At 37.9% G+C, this 19,958-nt stretch overlaps 1 protein-coding gene across 1 annotated transcript in view; it reads right to left on the reverse strand.

Annotated features, from left to right (window-relative positions):
* PIGG (phosphatidylinositol glycan anchor biosynthesis class G) overlaps positions 1-16,568 on the reverse strand; it is a 97,554-nt gene extending 80,986 nt beyond the window's left edge. The window contains 7 exon segments of the mRNA XM_009274638.2: positions 637-918; positions 3,722-3,939; positions 8,654-8,866; positions 11,372-11,510; positions 13,342-13,530; positions 15,034-15,243; positions 16,413-16,568. Coding sequence (XP_009272913.2) covers positions 637-918; positions 3,722-3,939; positions 8,654-8,866; positions 11,372-11,510; positions 13,342-13,530; positions 15,034-15,243; positions 16,413-16,505 — 1,344 coding nt within the window. The 5' untranslated portion in view covers positions 16,506-16,568.
* Between the last annotated feature and the right edge of the window lie 3,390 nt (positions 16,569-19,958).

The raw sequence follows: 19,958 nt of genomic DNA on the forward strand, positions 1-19,958 counted from the left end.
GGTGGTGAGCGAGCGGCTGCGTGGTGCTCAGTTGCCGACTGAGGTTAAACCATGACAGAAACTCAATTTCTTAAACTTAAAAAACTTTAAAAGTTTAACTTCAAAAGTAGAAGAGAGATTAATTTTGCTCCCTCTGTTACAGTTTCAAAACTATTTTTAAAAAAGCATTAAGAATACCAGTATAAGAAAGGGTACTGGCAAGTATTTTCTCATTAGTCTTAGAGCATTAATGTCTGTGGTATTTGGGAAAGAACAGATCATCACCAGTGCATGTTGTTGCAAAATACCATACATCATGCTTTAACTGCAATTGTGAAACATCACTGTGTAACAGCATAAAATTAGTACACAGCATAACTGTTTCTGATCTCATAAAATCAACTGCAAAATAATTTACACTAATTAGAACCTTTCTTAAAGTAATGTGAAAATAAGCACTTCTATGATCTTCATTATAGCAATCGGTATCATGCCACAGTGAACGCACCACATTTCAATTACAATTTTAAATTATTCAGATTACATACAAATAAAAATTTCTTTAAGTACACACAGAAAAAACTTTGATAAAACTTCATCTGAAAGTATGCCATAAAGAGCAAAACATTTTGAACCGTAATTAACATATGCTCTCACCTTCAGTGGAAGTCTGGAATTCTCAAAGATCTTTGCAATGGCAGATAAAATACCGCACATGAGTGCAGCAATCAGCATCATCACTCCAACTGCTGTTAACCAGGACATACTGCAGAAATAGCATAAACTTTCTGCCGATGTGCATACAATGACGTGAACTGCACACAGTATCAGACACATCAAGTAAAACAGCAGAGAGAATAGTGGAGGGGAGAGGGGCACTTCAAATTCTGCCCGGCTGCTCAGGGCTTTTGGAAAGCTGAGCAAAAGCAGCAGCAGAACCTAGAAAAAAACAGATACTTAATACTTAAGAACTGGGGTTAGTTAAAACATACAGTGAGAATTCGCACAAAAAAAATCATACTGTTGTCATCCATGTCACTCTGCTAGTATACATACTTCATCAAAAAAAACCTGTGAAGAACTATGCTGGATTTTTTGACCCCAGTAAGATATTACCATATAAATGGGAGAATCAAAGATAGTGTTTTCATTTATTAAGGGCTTGGACATACAAGTTACCAGAGTTTAATAAATTACCATGCACCTCCTCACCTGTGGTAACTGATCACATGCATAATCTTCATCCCCTGCAAAAGTACGAGTTTTAACTCCCAATATCAAAATAGTTCCTAAGCGAACAAATTTGACCCATTATTTGTCACCTGTAAATGCCTAAATTTACATACATACTCTGCCAAAGGCCGTTTATCTCACAATGTGCGAGATACACATACACAGAGATCCTGCTGAGTTAAATAGCTTCCCAGAGCAGGGAAAGTTCTCATACTATCACACAAGCGTACGCTGCATTTCAAGCTTATGTATTCTCCCCATATTTATTTTTTGTACCTCTCCTCATCTTAATTTGATTTATTGGTTTTACTTTCGCTTTGCTCTAACCTGCACATAGATCACGCAGAATTCCAAGCTTCCTCTCAGGTTACTGTAGCAGTGGAGATGAACAATATCATGAATAACTTCTGCTACGCGTGTAGAAACCTTTACAAGTAAAGGGAAAATTCAGCCACATGCAAAATGCTTTGCAAGGGGCATGGATGGAGCTAGGATTAGACTGAGCTCAATCAGCTTGTGCTAGGGTAAGATTAAAACAAATCAAGATAAAAACAACTATATCAGACCATTGCCAACCTGTAACCTATCACTGTCACTTGTGAAGACCTCTGCCTAAAATTTTTCCCACAATACAATGAGGTATAGTAAAGTAGACCAAAAAATTCCAAGGCGTTGCAGTAGTCTTCCTTCTTCTTCATATTCTACTTCATACAGTTCACTTGGTTATGAAAACATGAGGTTTCACAGTATCAAACTGGCTTAGGTCTTACCTAAGCACATACAGCTACAACAAAGACAGCACTCATGGTAGGAAAATGCTCAAATTGTAGTTATCTACAAATCTAAATTCAGCTCTTTTGAGCAAATGCACTGTTATCAATTCATGTCCCAGAGGTATTCTCCTCATCTGAAATACGGGATAAATGGCATTTATAGCATGGTATAGTTTGAAGTCACCTGTGAGATTCCCTATCCTTATTTATTTGGTGAGGGTGGAAAATACATATCAAGACAAAAAGATTTTGGAAAGCAAGGCAGTTTCTTGAGTACTGCACTGGAGAAAAGAAAAAACTCCAGCAGTTTTGCACCGAGTCTTAGAGCGATGCTGAGCAAGCCCTCGTCAACCAAAATTCTCATGGATAGTAGCTGCATGTTTCTTTTGATGGAGGCCCATTGAGTAAAATACCTGAGATCTGTTTTGTAGAAACAGTAAGCACCTACAACTGCATTCCAGAAAAAAAAAAAAAAGAAATACAATGATTCAGGTACAAAGGTGAGATCTGTTTTGTAGAAACAGTAAGCACCTACAAACTGCATACAGAAAAAAAAAAAAAGAAATCCAATGCTTCAGGTCCAAAGTAACTGTCAAGAGCTTGAATGCATAGGGTCAAAAAACAACGGAACCAAAAAGAAATATAAGCACTTCAGCTTTGCGCTGAGCTTTGTCCACCTCCAGATTTGCCACCTGTAGAGCGGGAACAGAACCTACCATCTCATCTCCCAAGGGCACTGTGGAACTAATTCCTGTGGTCAGCAGAGTGATAAACCCCACTGAGCAGTCTACCAGAAAGCCATTTCAGATGTACTCTGTACACAGAGAACAGTGCATACAAGACAAGGCATAGAGCCCTGCCAGGACAAAGGAGACTCAAAGACTAAATAGCTGCTCAGGTACTGTTATCCATTCCAGGCACTGAACAGGACCAGAGCTACAGCAATTACATAGTCTTGTACAGCACCACACACACTCAAGGACTAAATTAAGCTTGTAGTAGGCATTTTCATCCTAGGCAACAATGCTTATCCTTACAAAAGTTGACACTTGTGTCATCTAAAAGGTCAGTGCAAGTTTCTGTACATAAAAGTTCAGTGTCCAGGCACGGTATCCCTCCAGCACGGTTCTCAAAGCATTACCACAGAGGATATTTCCAGCATTTGATATTTGCCCAAAATATCAATTGCAGAGAACCACTTAAAATTCCAGACATGGGATATCTTATCTTTATTCCTACATGAGATATGAAGTGGCAACCCAGCACCTTACAGCAAGTATTTATTTCAGGGCTCGACACCTACCAGTACAAAGAACAAATCTTGGAACTGTGAAAACACAATGTATTGCCTGTTCTGAGCAGCTATGCTCGCTGTTAGATAAAGAGGAACAGGTAGGAACTTACTTGCCACACTTTTTTAAATGCAGTAAGGCTACTCAAAAAGTAGAAGGCTAACTAACATGGGAGTAATTTAAGTTGTAGCACATCTGCATATTTACTGTAACTAGGTACACCAAAACATAAGTAGCTTGTATCAAAAGCTTTCTTGAATCATTTTAAAGGCTAATTTATACTTTAAAAAGAATATTACCCTCATCCAAGCAGAAAGTCAGCCAACTCTAAGAGTTCATACTCGGTAATTCTAAAGACCAGTAAGAGTATATACTAAGTAGTCAAAACCAGAAACTTTTACGTTTGTGCACTTAGCTTTTTCACAGAAAGATGTATTTTTGTACCTCCATAATGATCACAGTCCCCACCATCATCGAATACATGTCATATTGTGCCACTTGTTTGCTTAGTGAAGAACTCAGGGTCTTCAGGGCCTCCAAATATTGCTTCAGAACCTTTTTGCCAAGATTTAAGAGTATTTCTGAATTATTCCCCTCTAAATACAGTTTGATCCAATTACCATGGGACTTTTCTGCTATCTTAAAATGTTCATATCAAAGATCTAAGGAGGGAAAAAAAAAAAAAAAAGAGGTAAGAAGATCCATGAACAAAGAAGGATTAATTAGAGAGGTGATCATATTTTTATATTTGCTTGTATAGTATAAAAAAAAATTGCTATGGGGGTTGAAACTTTTTTCACACCTAGAAAGTTACATTACCGTCCTGCAGTAAGACCATAATGAGCAAGATACTCAGAATAAAAGCAATTAATCCCTAACCTGATAAAATGTCAAGACCTCTAAAAGTGACAAACGTATTAAAACATCCATCTATTCTTACAAAAGGTTTCCAGGACAAACTTATTCAAATGCTTTAAATCCTGAAAGAAGTCATGTTTTCCACTGGAGCCACTCATTATCCAGGCCATATTGTGCAAGTCAAGTGGGAAATGATCAAATAGCTTATCTCTGGAGGAAACATCAAAGGACACACACACCATATTAGGGACCTCGATTTTGCTGCAAAGCTAGTGAGAGTCAGTTGGTAACATGAAGTTAAACACACAGGATGTGAGATTTTGGAGCAGCAATAGAAAAGTCAACAGCTGAAGTGCACAGTTTGGCTTCAGGCATTTGGACTATGAAGCTGGTGCAAAGCAATCCTCAGCAGTGAAACTTAGTAATTCTGTAATAGTGTAAGGATGGCCCACAGTCTAACTTGATTAAAAAAGAGAAAACCTGATGCTGCCACCAACCTATGGAAGCAAAACTCTTGTGGCAGAAGGTGATTTCATGATGGCCTATCTACATCTAAAAAAAGTCTGACCTGAAGACAAATAAACAAAAAACAAAACAAAAACCAAACAAATAATGAATTAAGAAAAACTCAGAAAAAAACCCAACCTCCAGGACACAGATCTGTTGTCTATACCTAGGTAATATTTACTTGTAGAAATGTAATTTTGATTAAGTCTTCTGATAAAGGTATGTGTAAACGGGACCACGGGTGAACACTGACAACACATATGAAGACTGTGATCTGCTTTCAGAACTGGGGATGAGGACAGGACTAGCACTAGACTATGTCCCTGAAGAAAGCAATTTTAGATCAACTCTTTACATTACATAAATAAGGAACCACTGAATCGTTTTAATGTGAGTATGCTTTTTAGTATAGGTACAGAGACATCACAGTTTCTTTTCTTTCTCTCTTATACTGTAGAAACACGTCTGCATTACTCTAGTCTCTCTAAATTTATTTTAAAAGCTTGAGTGAGGTCAACAGGAGACACAGGAAAGAAGCAAACAGCCAAATCCTACAATTTAGAAGTCCTTTGCAAGTACTGCAGCAGTAGCTTTTCTCCTACATGTATTTCCCCTCACTAGTTATTCCACAGAATCCTTACTTTACACCAACTGTTCTGGTTGATACATGCCAAAGGGTAGGTGTGAAGAGACAATGATTCAAGTCGATTCAAAGGACACGAGAGTAATTTTATTCTCCCATCAACTACTGTTGATTTGGATCATCAACTTTCCCATTATTAAACATTTACACAAAAAGCTGCAGCACAAAAAGCTGAGTCTTGATAGCCTTTTTACTTCCCAAAGATATATTCAGCAGTGACAATAACCAGATTCTGCAGGTGAAAACAGATAAGCATCATTTTGTTCACACATGAAAAAACCCATAAACACTCACTACAAGCATATAGGTAAAAAAAATTAAAACAATTTCTGCCAAAATTATTAGTGTGGGTCCTACATGCACCTGAAGAGCATTCTATTCACTCCATGTAAGTTTAACTTCAAGAGCATTTATTTAAAATAGAACAATTAGGTCAGTTTCTGTGTTTTATTGTAAATGTGGAAAATGGCGTTGTTCCTGAAAGCACTTAAGACATTTTACCTCTTCATTTTATGGTGCATCACCCCACACTCCAACATGCCACATGATATTTAAAATATTGGTCATTGAGTGTAGAATGCAATCACAACATAAATTCAGTTGACAAGACAAGGAAAGCAAGAGCATAACTTTCAGAAACTTATATCTCACTGGACGTTATGCTATGCGTGAACATTCACATATATCTGTATTTTTTGCAAGAAATAAATGTTTAGTTTCACTTCACACTAATAATCCTTTCTATTTCCTTGAGATTTCACTTGAAAGGTAATGACAACTTACGGGCAAAAAGGCCAATTTGGAAATTTTTATATGACAAGCCTATCATTATCTTCCCATCTTGCACTCCTTACCTTCTTAGCTAAAAGAAGGGCAAAACATTTGCTGTACAGTTTCAGACGACAAGGGTTAAAGCAATGACTGAAGAAAGTTTGGTGTCACAAAGACTTAAGTTTTTAACCCGTTTTTACTCCTGTTGATACATCAACAGTGTATCAGACTTAGAAAAAACCCAGCATATTCTTTATTAAGCTTTTTCAGCAGAAGTACATTATTAAACTCAGAAACATTTTTAATTTTATTTCAAGTGAAGTGAGATGAATGAATTATTTCTATTCACAATTCTCGTACAGTTATGAAAGAACTGTCCTTACCATTTGGGAAGTCTCTTACCACTACAAGACACTTTGATCTACTACAGGCTGAATTCAAAGTGAGAATTTTAGAGAGCAATTTTTAACTCAGAACATCCAGTCTGGTCTCCCAAGACTTCTAATAGACTCCAAAGCATGCTGATCCTACTATGCAGGAAGCTTGCAGGTATCTGCTAGAAAGTACAATTCAGCCAGCAGCAACCACTTGTACATCGAGATAGCTGCCAGCGCGCATGGAGACTTTTGTTTCCCTACTGTAGTTCTTTGAACAGTGAATTCCCTAGAAAGCTCCTCTTCCAGTATATTTGAAGTAAGAGTTTCATAGTCATACTTTTGAGGTAATCCAGAAATCCAGAAAGGATCATCTAAAATGAGCTTTAATCAAACTGAGATTTGACATGACACTATTTCATTAAACAGAACACTGAAATGAGTTCAAGTTATATTTTGAAATCTAAATAAATTCTCTCCACATCTGCTGCTGCTGTTCTACTCCCTTTTCATGCTTTTTGCCCAGTCTCCCTCTTCACTCCTCTTAGCATTTTTATTTCACTCTCATCTACCTCCTTTCATGCTACTGCCCACCAAACCCATGCTGTCCATGTTTTGAAAGATGACTGTTCTAGTCAAACCCCCAACTTAAACAAGACAAGTTTACAGCAACAGGGAGAATTCACCTTAAGACTCTGTAAAAAAAGCTACCATGACTTGGATCTAGTTCCATGTAACTGAGACTCTCCATCACTGAAAGGAGAGGAGCTCATCACAGATGCTTTGCCCCCCAACCCCTCTCCAGTAGGGCAGCACGTCTAATAGCAGTCACAAGCAATTAGCATAAAAATTTCTCACATTTCCATCCTCAGCAATTTTGACTTCATTTCTCAGATGAATGCCGCTCAGATGAAAGTTGAAATTAAGCTGTTCCCAGACAAAAATAAAACGAAAGTGAAGATACAAACCAGGAGCTGGTAGAAACTACAGTCTGTTTCACCAGTACTTGCAGAAATACTGTCAGATGAAGCTTTGTGTTAGAATTTTCAGTAACACAGACATATCCTGAACTCCAACCAGGGCAAAGCTTCCAACAGGGCCAGTTTCCTCACTTGACACAAAGGGGTTAAGTGAGGAAAACTGCGCAGAAAAAAATATCAGAATAGATGGAGCATAGGTCCTGATATTGACATGTTGCTACCATAAGCAGCATTTGTTTTGTTAGACTCCTGGACAGGGTTTAATTATGGTTAGAAGCCATGATGTTGAAAGATAATTAATTCTTGACCTACAATGATCATCTTGCTAAACTTTACGTTGTTATCTACTTTAATTATTCATAGCTGTAACACAGCTCTGCATTCTCATCCAGTTATTTTAATGATTCAACAGATTATAAATCAAGTGACAAGGACTTCAAGCTTCACAGTCACTTTAAGACAACAACATCTTCTAATGTCCATAAGTGACAGGACTTCAAGCTTCACAGTCACTTTAAGACAACAACATCTTCTAATGTCCATGGTAAAATATTCTCCTTCATCCTCTGACTCGATTTTTTTCACATAATTATCATATTAACTTGCTTACTTATATTGCAGTTTTTATCATGCCTCCTAATGAAATACTACATTTTGCTAGGTTTGGTTTATTTTTTCCACTTTTTATTCTTTCCTCCAAATACACACACGCATATATATGCATACGTATGTGTATTTTTCATAAGCAACTTTACTTGGAGTGAGAACCTAGAGAACTGCAAATTCATACATAAGAATGAAATAAAAAGATAACTTACCCTAAATTATTTCCCAGCTTTACTTGAAGCATCTTTTTATTTAAACTAGAAAATACACTCCATTGTGCTATTCCTCCAAATAGCTCAGAATCAGTGCCCTTTGTAGGATACCTCACAAATAGCAGATATGAAACCACTGAGATTTAACTACACTGGCAATTTTACTTTAATCTTACTCTTTCATCATTATTTCTGCTCTTTTGCCTACTAGGAGTAGTAGTGGTCATTAAAAAAACTTTATTCAGAGGCAGTGTGCCAGAGTAGGTTACAGTAAAGACTGAACTCAGTATCATTTCTCTGAACACTGCTCTCAACTGAATGGCTAATTTGCAGTGCCATGCTATACTCTTGAACCTAAAAGCCCAAACTGTGTTATAAACAATCTCCTTCTGTATATGTAACTTTTTTTTTTTTAGCTGATTTACCTTTTTCATACGCAGGTGTATTCTCTTGCAGCAGTCTACTAAGCTGGAACCCATTCAAGTGCACAAAACGTAGTTGTTCTCTCATTGTCTTGCCTCCCACAACTGGCAATATAAGGTTCCCAACACTGTTTCTTGAAATTGGTAGACCAAGACCTACTGCCAGTGTGCTAGCTAAATCAGTTTGTTGCACAAGTTTAGGTTGGGTTAGAGGACCTAGAATCAACAAAAAAAAGGAAAAAGAAAAAAAAAGAGGAAAAAAAGTATTTCAATAACAGGCCCATTCTATACCTCCAGAGACAGCCGGCATCTTGTTGTTTTCAAAATTTTTTCACTGGTGTTAGATCAGCTATTTCAAGTAATCTACAGAGCGCTGAGTGATCTTTTTCAGCTGCTGTCCTTTGCTGCTGTGAAACCGAAATTGATTCAATTCTCAGCCAAGTATCACTCTTCAATGCTAGCAACTACCGTAAACACAACATGAATGTTATATAAGTAAGAAAAGAGGTGGTGGAGATCATCTTAATATCAATGAGATATTAGGATATCAATTAGGATATTAGGATGCAGCCTACATCCTAAGAGGGTTTGATAACTTTTACATTAGAAAGAATAGAAAGCACTACAGTAGACTAATTTCATGCATGAAAGAAGAATGAGAATCTAAAATAATGCTGACAGCATTCTAGAAGCTTCTCAACATAATGACAACAGCTCAAGATTTAATTAATATCAGGTTGTTAGGCAAACAGAATTAGAGGTCAGGTAAAGAATCTTAAGGCCCAAATCTATGGCTCCATGCAGGCAAACCCAGCGATTTTTAAAGGGTTCTGTGCAGGATCCCATTACCTTACTGCAGTTATCAGGATTAGCCTTCAGTTCCACAGACATCTACAGGCGTGAATGACTTCACTAACGTAAGTAAGCTTTTGTTTAAGATTGTCTTGCCAATTGTTCCTTTGTGTGCTTCACTAGTTACATAACAGTGTTTTTCTATTATGCTTTTACTTCGTCCTCTTTGTAACTCCAGGCATTGAGTGTTTTGACTTAAGTACAGTACAGAAAGAATTCTATATACAGTGTTTATTACTCTCAAGGCTCTCTAAGGCTCCCTTAGAACTTCTATCATTTCTCATCTAGCTCTGATTAATCCCATGCTTGTACAGAATGCCATCTATAATCCCCAAAGCCTCTCTGCACGAGTGCCTGTATGTCAGCAGTTTTCAGATTTCATCTTTAAAGGCAAGTTCTTAACTGGTAAAAAAAAGCCAAACTACCAAATGCATTTAGCCAATCACGGGTGACACATCTCTGTACATCTTACTCTACACAAGTAATATTCTGACAGCATACTAAATGCAAAAGCCCACAGGATTACTATTTTTGAGGTCTACCAAATTAACCACAGCACATTTTGTTTACAGTAGGATCATAAGGAGCAATCACTAGAATTCTGATTACTGTAGCAATGAGAAGCGAGCTGCTGGATATTTACATGGGCATCATTAGAAATCACAAACTCTATCCCAAAAGACAGGTGAATAGGTATATTCACTGTATTGTAAAAACTGCACATTCAGTTTAAACCTAAGAGAAACTAATCCCAATGAACAAGAGACTGCATTTACAGAACCTACACTTGTGCAGCCTGGTTGTCAACATGCACCGGTGAAATTTATAAAGCAAAAACTTACCTAAGAGCTTTGGTCAGCTCCTGACTTTGTTTTGGTTTTATATCTGGAAAGACTTCAATGACTCCTCAAACAATGCTTTCTATTGCAGCTGGATAACAGCTTTATAAATGACTGACAGATAAATGTACTTCCACTGTGCTGCAGGAACCTCCAGCAAGATAAACAAGGCAAGGTTCTGCAAACAGGCTTTAAAAGCAAGGAAATCAGATGGAAATGAGCAAGAGGCAGAATGAAAGGCACAGGGAAGTATTATTTTAAAGAAAATATTCACTCCTGGTATAACTAGATTTCATGGATTCACTCAGTCAAGTTTATTTAAGCAAGACTCTACAAATTAGACTAAAGATTCTCTACCACACCATTCCCTTCTTGCCTCTTATCTTAAGCTATATTATACAAGTAGAAAATGAGTTTCAGAAACAGATAAACTCACATCAGTGATTTGGAAGTAACTGCCTGGCCAATACAGTAAATACACTCATGCTCCATATTCTTTCCTTAACGCTTAGCAATCAATAGTGATGTTTTCACTGCTGTCATCTCTCACCCTTTCACAAGAGCAGTTCTTCCTCTTTCCTGTTACTCTCAGCATGAGAAATTGTCATTCATTCCTCTACCCTGGCTGTCTGAGAGGGAAGAATGGAGGCCAGGGAAATATCCTGGCCAAGAAAGACAAAACTTAAAACTCACTTCAAATAGGACTTTACTTCTAATCCTATCCATTTACCAGTATCCCAAGATCCTGAGAACAGATCTCACTAGCTCTCAACACTCAGGTAGAGCAGTGCTGCAAAAGGTTATCATCTGAGAAATACTCAATTCTCTCAGTGGTTACAAAGCTTAAGCCATGGTTTCACCATGACATAGATGCAAACTCTGGCTAAAACCAGAGTTTTAGGTCACACAGAATGGGCCTTGCCAGATATCTGTAGAACAAACAAAGCACTTTTCAGGAAGAATTCTAGAGGTAATATAAATTAGAGATGGCAATGTGTTCTAAAAAAAGTCAAGCTTCTTTGATCCTTACCACTTCTCTTTTCAAAAGCAGAGCTGATAAACAGCAGTGGTGTGTGCACTTCTCCTTCTGAAGAACCACCGTGACTGCCTGTTTCAGACATCCCATGATCCCCACAAACAACTAGCAAATTGGGCAGAGAAGCTTCTTCCTGCGAGACACAGAAATAAATTTAAGTTACTGTACAAACAAGATGCATATATATCATGCTTCACTATCTTTATCACTTTCACACATGAATATTTCTCAAAATAAACTCCATTTTTTAAGCTGGCTCAGAACACCTGGGGCAGATTACAAGAGATGTCTACAACTAAGTGTTATGCAGTAATATTAATTTTTAGCAGTAAAGGCACACAGACTTATCTAACATACTTGTCACTATGTTACAAAAACCACAAAAAAGCTTTAAAAAAACCCTTCATTTACAGACTCAGAAGAAACTGACTGAAGGATTAAATAAAGGTCATCATACTGTAGGAAGAAAATCGGGAGTCCAGGAGCAGTAGCATTAACAGAGGAGTATTCCCCCCCCTCCATTTCTTCAGCTTCATTGAGTTTTTAATACAGCAATGCTAAATTACTAATATCGCAAATATTAATATAATAGAAATTTAATATAAAAAGATAATCCTATTTCTAATAGTCTCTAGTCTCTCAAGTGCTTTTGGGGTAGAAATCCAACATGACTGATGTCAAATGATATTTATGTTTCTGAAGAAAGAAGAAACTGACTGAAGGATTAAATAAAGGTCATCATACTGTAGGAAGAAAATCGGGAGTCCAGGAGCAGTAGCATTAACAGAGGAGTATTCCCCCCCCTCCATTTCTTCAGCTTCATTGAGTTTTTAATACAGCAATGCTAAATTACTAATATCGCAAATATTAATATAATAGAAATTTAATATAAAAAGATAATCCTATTTCTAATAGTCTCTAGTCTCTCAAGTGCTTTTGGGGTAGAAATCCAACATGACTGATGTCAAATAATATTTATTTTTCTGAAGAAAGAGAAACAGAAGCATAAGTGAGGCCTGTCCCACAATTTTAAGCTAACAAATCAAAGACAGCAGAAAATAAATAGTCATTCCAGAAGAAAGCAGCTTTTTGTCATCTCTAGTTATTACCAGTACCTGTTGTATCCAACAGTAAAGTGGTTTTTTTTTATTTCTGTATTCTAAAACTGAGATAAAGGCTTGCATATAGTTGGCAAAAGCAAAACATAATAGCAAACTGCAGCAAAACCACTGCAACGTTCGTGAGATTGTAACTTCCACAGGCAGAATTTAACCTCTCTTTTCATACAATAGTTTCCATTTGTCTAAAAATACTATTGAAATTTTATGAGCAGCTACTCTGAATTGCAGTTGCCAAAATCAAACAAGAAAAAAAAGCTTCAGGCCACTTGAAATTAGGACTTGCTATTTCAACATCCAGACTATTCAGATAAGTGACATCCTGTATTTCCAAATCTAAAAACAGACTCAGATTTGGTAATTTATGTGCTACATTTAGCATAAGAAAAATGCTGTTTACAACCACCATTTCCATTTGAATCTTTTCAATATCTAAGAATTAGGTATGCCTTCACAATTGTAGAAATCAGAGCCATTAGCTATACGTGCCTATTATTCCTTCTTTCCAGTGAAATTTCGTTACTAGAAAGCATGCTAACCACCATTTTAATTCATGAGTGATAAGAGAATTTTGGCACGCATTCCTCTCCTCTTCCTGCACACCAAGGGGGAGTTATTTCCCACAGCTGTTCAGAAGAGACTGTTAACAGATGTTACGAAGGTCAGCCAGTAAATCCTTAAAAATGTTACACTACACTGTTAACAGGGGAATGGCCAGGGAAGGAAAAGAACAGAATACCCGCCTTAGTCTAGGAATAAACAAGCTACCACCCACAAACAAGCAAGCAAGCATTTTAAAGTTAGTCCACAACTAACAAACATTGATCCAGGAAGGAGCTATATTACCTTTGAAAGAAGAGACATATGAATCTTCTTCAGGACGTTATCCATCTCACGAAGTTTTGGTCCCACTAATGGGCTGTTTGGCCCAGTCATATGTCCAATATGGTCCAACCCCAGGTAATGTAGTATTAGGAGATCCCAGTCTTCTCTCTTTAAAACTCTATCTAAATGTCTGGTAACATTATCATCAACCTCAGAAATAAAAGGAAAAGAATTAAAAGGTAAAAATAATTTCCCTCTTGTAAAAAGCATAGAAAAATTAGGTCACACTACCCATGAAAATGCTGTAGAAGCTGATGAGAATTACAGTCACTCACAATGTTAAAAAGGAAAGAAAAAAAAAACCAGATTGATTAGTTCAATGCCAGGCAGTCAAAAAATCTGTTTTACAAAACAGATTCCTCACCCCATTTCACTCTTTTCTGGTTATGAGGCATCAGATTACAGACAAACAGAGAAAATGGGTTGCCACGCTTTCACAGATACTTTTAAAAACTGTTTCAAGAAATTTTCAGTCACTTTCATCCTTCACACTCCTGATTTATCACTTCACAAGAAGTAGGTACAGGGAAAAGCCTCTCTTTGGTGCTTGGAAGCACAGGGGGGAAAAAAACCACTCCTGCTCTTTCAACTCAGTTTTTGCTACTGCACAAACACAAAATGATTGTACTTGCTGTGAGAAAATGATGACATAGAAAGAAAGAAAAATTATTTGAAAAGTGCTATTTGGGGCCTAACTCACATGTTTTCCTGCTTAGGTTGACAACTGATTTTTAGTTGCACATATTTCTCCCTGGATATTAAAAATCCTTACAAAATTTCACATGCAACACCGCTTTGTTGACTCTGTATACAACTATCTAAAAAACTATAAAAAGCTTTCTGTTTAATGGGCTATATTCAGAAAGCATAAAGACTGCATAAAGAGCTTGAGAGCCATATAATCACAGACCCAGCAACATGTTTGCATTTTTCCACTCCATGTTGAAGCTTCTGCAAGTCTTATCAGAGTAACCAATTAAAAGTGTCTTCCAATTCACATGTTAGACCTAACTAACTTCCTTAAACATGATCATAAAATACCTAAGTCAGTAGCAGCAGGTCAATGGCCTGAGGTTTTAAAAATGAGAAAGGTTCAAAATATGAACTAAAATTGCCGAACCATTTACTCTTTTAGTGTGCCCAGAATAAGAATTTTCACAATTTGTTTCATTTACTTTCTGTACTCCCTCTTTGATAACGCACTGCAACACTACTCATATTGCAACTACAAAAGCAATACAATACTATAGAAAGTATGCCTCTAAGAGACCAAGATTATATATTAACGGACCTTTGAAAGATGGTACATACTAATATAAATGCGATAGCAAACTGGAAACATGGATAGTGGAATTTTTAAACAAAGCAAGTGGTCTAACTTCCTACAACAACAAGTTTTGTAAGAATATTGTATGTTTAGGAAAGTTATACAGTAACACACTGTTTGTTACTGTATCATCCAAACACTTCCCACAGCATATGCATGAGGGACTGAAATGCTTAGCTCCACATTGCCAATACTGAAAACACATATAAATCCAATTTGCCACGTTCATATTTCAGAACAAGGATAGTTTTACTCATTCATTCTTAGAAGCTGCCACTGTGTTTGTACTCATATTATTTAACTTGGGATTACACAAAGCCTCTCACCTCTGTAAAGTCTGACACAAAAAAGGATGTTGTTCCATCATATTCCATGAAATGCTTTGGAAACAATTTAACCCAAGTATCATCACCGTAAAAGATTATTCTTTTTCCAGCTGTTTTTGCCTGCCATATCAGATTGTCATCCAACAGAGCTGGAGAATTGAGGTTCACAATAACATCAATGAAACCAGGTATGCTACCTGTCATCAAAGCCTACATAAAACAAGAAAAGAAAAGAGACATATTAACAGAAACGAAAAAATTTCCAGTACTAAGAAGACAGTATTAGTGTAAGAGGAAGCAATGAAGCAGAGGTCAGAGAAATTATACTTTCAATAAAGAAACATAATAAAGTAAAAGAACATGAGCTGCCTTGCTACATCACATCACCTGCCACAACACAGTGCTAGCTGATGTCAGAGATAATAACTGCTTTACAGAAAGGTAAAAATAGTATTTTCTTAATTAGTGGACAGCAAAATTACTTTCTATACCAGTTGAAATTCACTTCATTTACTGGTCATTAAATCACCAAAAAGACAGTTTAGAAGGCCTAAGTAAACTGACTTAACAATAACAGTGATAGCACATTCAAAACAGTAATTAAGAATCTTCTGGAAAATGCAATGAAGTACACCTATCAAGAGTTACCAGACCGTCTCCCCCTCACTCTCTCACTGGCCTCGTAGCTGACCTACCAAACCTCGCTCACTCTCTCAGCTTCTTCAGTGCAAGAAATGTCACTCAGATCCACCACTGAGAAGCGTGGATGATCAAGTATTTTGATGACACAGCCACAATTCAGCTTTTAGTTACCTGGAACCTGGCACAATTTTTAAGCTCTGCAAAAACATCCCTATGAGAAAACAAATTTACACTAAACTGGATTTCCTATCAGAAGTTACAAGAACACAGAGAAATACCAACAAAAACGTTCTTGGATAGAAAACAACTGGAAAATTTGATGACTGAGAGGCTACTGCCTTCCCATGATTGCAAATGAAAAGATTATGTCAATCATTTAAGCCTGCACTAGGGCCTTAACTGCCCTTAACTGATTCTCACAGACCTTCCCACCACAGAGCTACCAAATAAAGGAACAAAACAAGGCAAGTGACTTAAGTGGGAGCTGCCACCTCTTACTCTTACTCAGCCTCTCTACTTTCCTTCAATCCCTGACCTGACCTTTCCTGCAGAAAGCACCTCTGGGCCATGGCACATCAGGACTTTGTCATATGCACTACTACAGCAAAGAGAGTTTCAGACACAAATTGCAGTAACACAGCAAACCTGCCCTATATGCCAACTCTGAGCATATCAAACCACTCAGCCTTCAAAACTTTCTCAAATGAAACAACACTAAGTGGAAAAAAACCACTTACCTTAATTCGAGGCATAGTCACAGTGGGTGGCTTCACTTCAGCAATGAAACTGTAGGATGTCCCTCTTTCAACAACTTGTGTAGTATACGGCATGAACTGTTTACCTTTGGATCCAAACACAAAGTCATCTCTCAAAGCATCTATGAGCACAATGACAACCTTTTTGAAAAGTGGTGGTGGAATTTTGGTCCAGTTAGAAACCATTCCTAAACAACAAAAAAGGGTATATAAAAGTCACCAACAAATTTTAACAATGGCTAGACAGAAGTTAAAGGACAACTTCACCACAGAAATGAGTGCTTCCAACTTCTTTATTAACTTTACATTCAGAAGCGAGAAGTTGCAAACAATATCAAACATGAGAAGTAATCAGAGGGAGCTGAGTTTTCAGGCCATCCAGCACAGGAATGACACAACAATGACAACAACAAATCCAATACAGCATCTAGGAAGGAAAACAAAATGTGAATGGAATGCACGATGTGAAATTGGGAGAACCAAAGAAAAGCTATGGAATGGAGAATGTTCAAAGGAATAAGAAGGGATAGCTGCGACCTTTTCTCTAGTTGATTTAGTAAAGCTGAACTACATATATGCAACAGACAACTTCTGTTACAAAAAAGATGCAGCATTCACCTGTGCTAATACCCAATTTTGCACATCAGACAATATCTCAAGCAATGCCTTGCAATCAAATCCCACCATAAGAGAACAGGAAAATTACAAATAAAGAGACAGTTTCACTGAAATTTGAAAGGAAAAGATTTGTGAACACTTGTGCCCTTCAAGGTAGAAGACTGTATGCCAGGATAGTTTGGTGATGGCAGCTGCAGGGCCAAAATCCAATTCCACAATCCCCTGAACATGCTACGTGAGTGGGCACAGCAAAATGCTGCTGTGCATCAGGTAGCAGGCAGTGTCATGCCTTCAAGCCCACCTCTTTCTCTTGCATGGCCTTAATGCTGGCTGCAGCAACTCTTCATTTGCATTGAGCTTGGTCCACATGGTGACATTTAGCTTTTACAGCAGCAGTTTTTGGCCCAACCTCTACAGGTCCCATATCTCTACCAGGAAAAAACACAGAAGGACAAAATGGAAGCAGAATGGATCCTACCCACAGATCTCTACTCAGACAACATTGTGGTGAATCAACTTCTCAGTACATGCATTATATAAAGATAGGGTTTTTACACTCCTTTAGCATAAAATGTGTTTCTGAATAAGTGGTTGACAATTGGGAAAGGTCACAGATAATGTTGTGTCTAACAAGAGAACCTCAAAAAACAACCTCAGAAACTGTATTTTTGGGTACATAGATAAGCATCAATAAATTGACATTCACAGACTGGTTACTGCTAGTGGTTTTTCCAGATAAGGAAACTGGGGAGGGGGGCACAGCAGGGGGAAGAAGGAAATCTCAACAACAAAATGCTAATACTAAGTGCCAGCAACCCTGATTAAAATGGTAATGTTGTTTTTCCAGGACTTGAGTCATCAACTTAGCAGGCATGCTTTGGCTCTCAATGAAAAACAAGAAGGCACAACTGGATGTACTATACTGTTAGTTAAATCTGTCTCACCATTTACTCCTATCCACTTGCTTAGGGAAACAAAACTTGCTGGACACCAAAAATGTTCATATCACAAACACATACACCCTGCTCACAACTCCCTCCTACAGTGTTATTCATCAGTAAGCCAAAGTATTGAGAAGTGCAAAGGAATTAGGAGTCGATTACAAGCCATCTGAAAATACATATTATAAGGTAGCTAAAGCAACACATCGTGCAACTCTTGGCATGCAGCATGCTTATTTATTCTTGCCATGGTTATTTAAGAAAAGTTACTTCAAATGAAGCTGAACTTCTGTAAGCAGTGAACAAAACCATAGCTTCTACCAAAAACTTACCACAATGATGTGCTGCAAGGATTCACTACTATACAAGCAACTACACAATTTTATCAGTCATCCCACAGCATGGATTCAATGGCAGTCAGGGCTCACAAAGTGAAACATTCAGGAAATACAGAAGCACTGAAGAAATATTCTTTTCTGAACAGATCAAAAGTAGGCTGAAAGCCTTCTGTATCGTGGTTTAGTAAGCAATCCCCTGCCTTTAGAGCTTATCATCCAGAGCAAGAGATCACTCTGCAAGCAAGTTTTAACCAAAGAACTATGAAAGAAAGTATTCTTCCACTGTCACTCCATTTTTGCCGACTATACCTAGGATTACTAGTGACATGCCTAAATTTAAACTATTTGTAGAGCCCTGTGGTCCACATTTATACTCTTCAACTCAAACAAGTCTTTTCAAAACCCAATTGTCTGACAGTTCCCTCCCACCCACCCAGTCTCCCTCCAGGTTAGTCTCCTGCTAATAATCATACGTGAATGCAACATTTCACTCACAGCAGCCTATCAAGCATTTCTGACAGTCCTGGCAATCTCCACCTAAAAAGCAACGTGCCATTTGGCAACATCCACTCAGGTCTGTTACCAGATTAGATTCTTTCAGTGTTCCTGCTTAACTGATACCAGCACACCACACTAAAGTACACAACCTTCTCTTCCCTCCACTGTTTCTCGCAATTTAAGTAAGCCTCTCCCAACATGCAAAATGTCATATACTTTAGAAGAATTAACAATAACAAGCAGCTAAAGACACAGTTTGGCAGTTACAGTCCTGTTCCACCAAGTTAACCATAAGCAGATGTCCCAAGCAAGAGCTTTGTATGAGCAAAATACTACTCAGTTCAGCTGTCCACTGAACCTGGTTTCACCCCACAAGCTCCAAACACTGGTGAAGAACACTCCTTCAAGTACACATTCTTCTTCTTCACATTATTTTAATATAACTTGTGACTGGATATATGACAGCTACATATCAGCACATCCTCTACCAACCCTTCATTAAAAAGATGCTTGAAAACTTTGGTTTCACAATTTCAGCTAAGGAATACAGCAGGAACTGTAGAGACCATGATTTCAGAGAAACGATAACGGACAGTAACACTGTGCATTCTGCAATCTGACCAGACTGTGAAGTAAACCTGTATTACTACAGTTGCTTTCCTCATTACTGAAGTCTCACTGAAGTGGCATTAAGACACTCACACACCACAGTGAGCATCACAGAAACAATGATTCTCAAGCACAACACAACCAGTAAGTTAACAGAGCAAGCACGTGAAGCACTGTAACTGAAATGGCATCATTTAATGCAAACGACTTACCATTAAAGAGTATGGGTATGACGGCTGCACCAGAGACAGGGAAAGGGGCACAGAACGACAGAAAAGCACACCCTCCAAAAATGCGACAGCTGATGCTTAAGCTTTTTGCGACCGTGAGCAGATACTGCTGGCAGTGGTCGATAACTACACGCAAAAGCAGTTAAGTTCTAAACTATTCCGGGAACAGGTCTGGAAACGCGACGGCGCTACAGAAAGCTGTCCTGCAGCACCGAGCGGCCTCACGGCACAGGGCTCGCACCGGCAGCTCCCGCCTCTGCACTCTCACAACCCAACAGACCCAACGCAAACCGA

Source organism: Aptenodytes forsteri, unplaced genomic scaffold (genome assembly GCF_000699145.1).
Source record: "Aptenodytes forsteri isolate BGI_AS27 unplaced genomic scaffold, ASM69914v1 Scaffold224, whole genome shotgun sequence".
NCBI lineage: Eukaryota > Metazoa > Chordata > Aves > Sphenisciformes > Spheniscidae > Aptenodytes > Aptenodytes forsteri.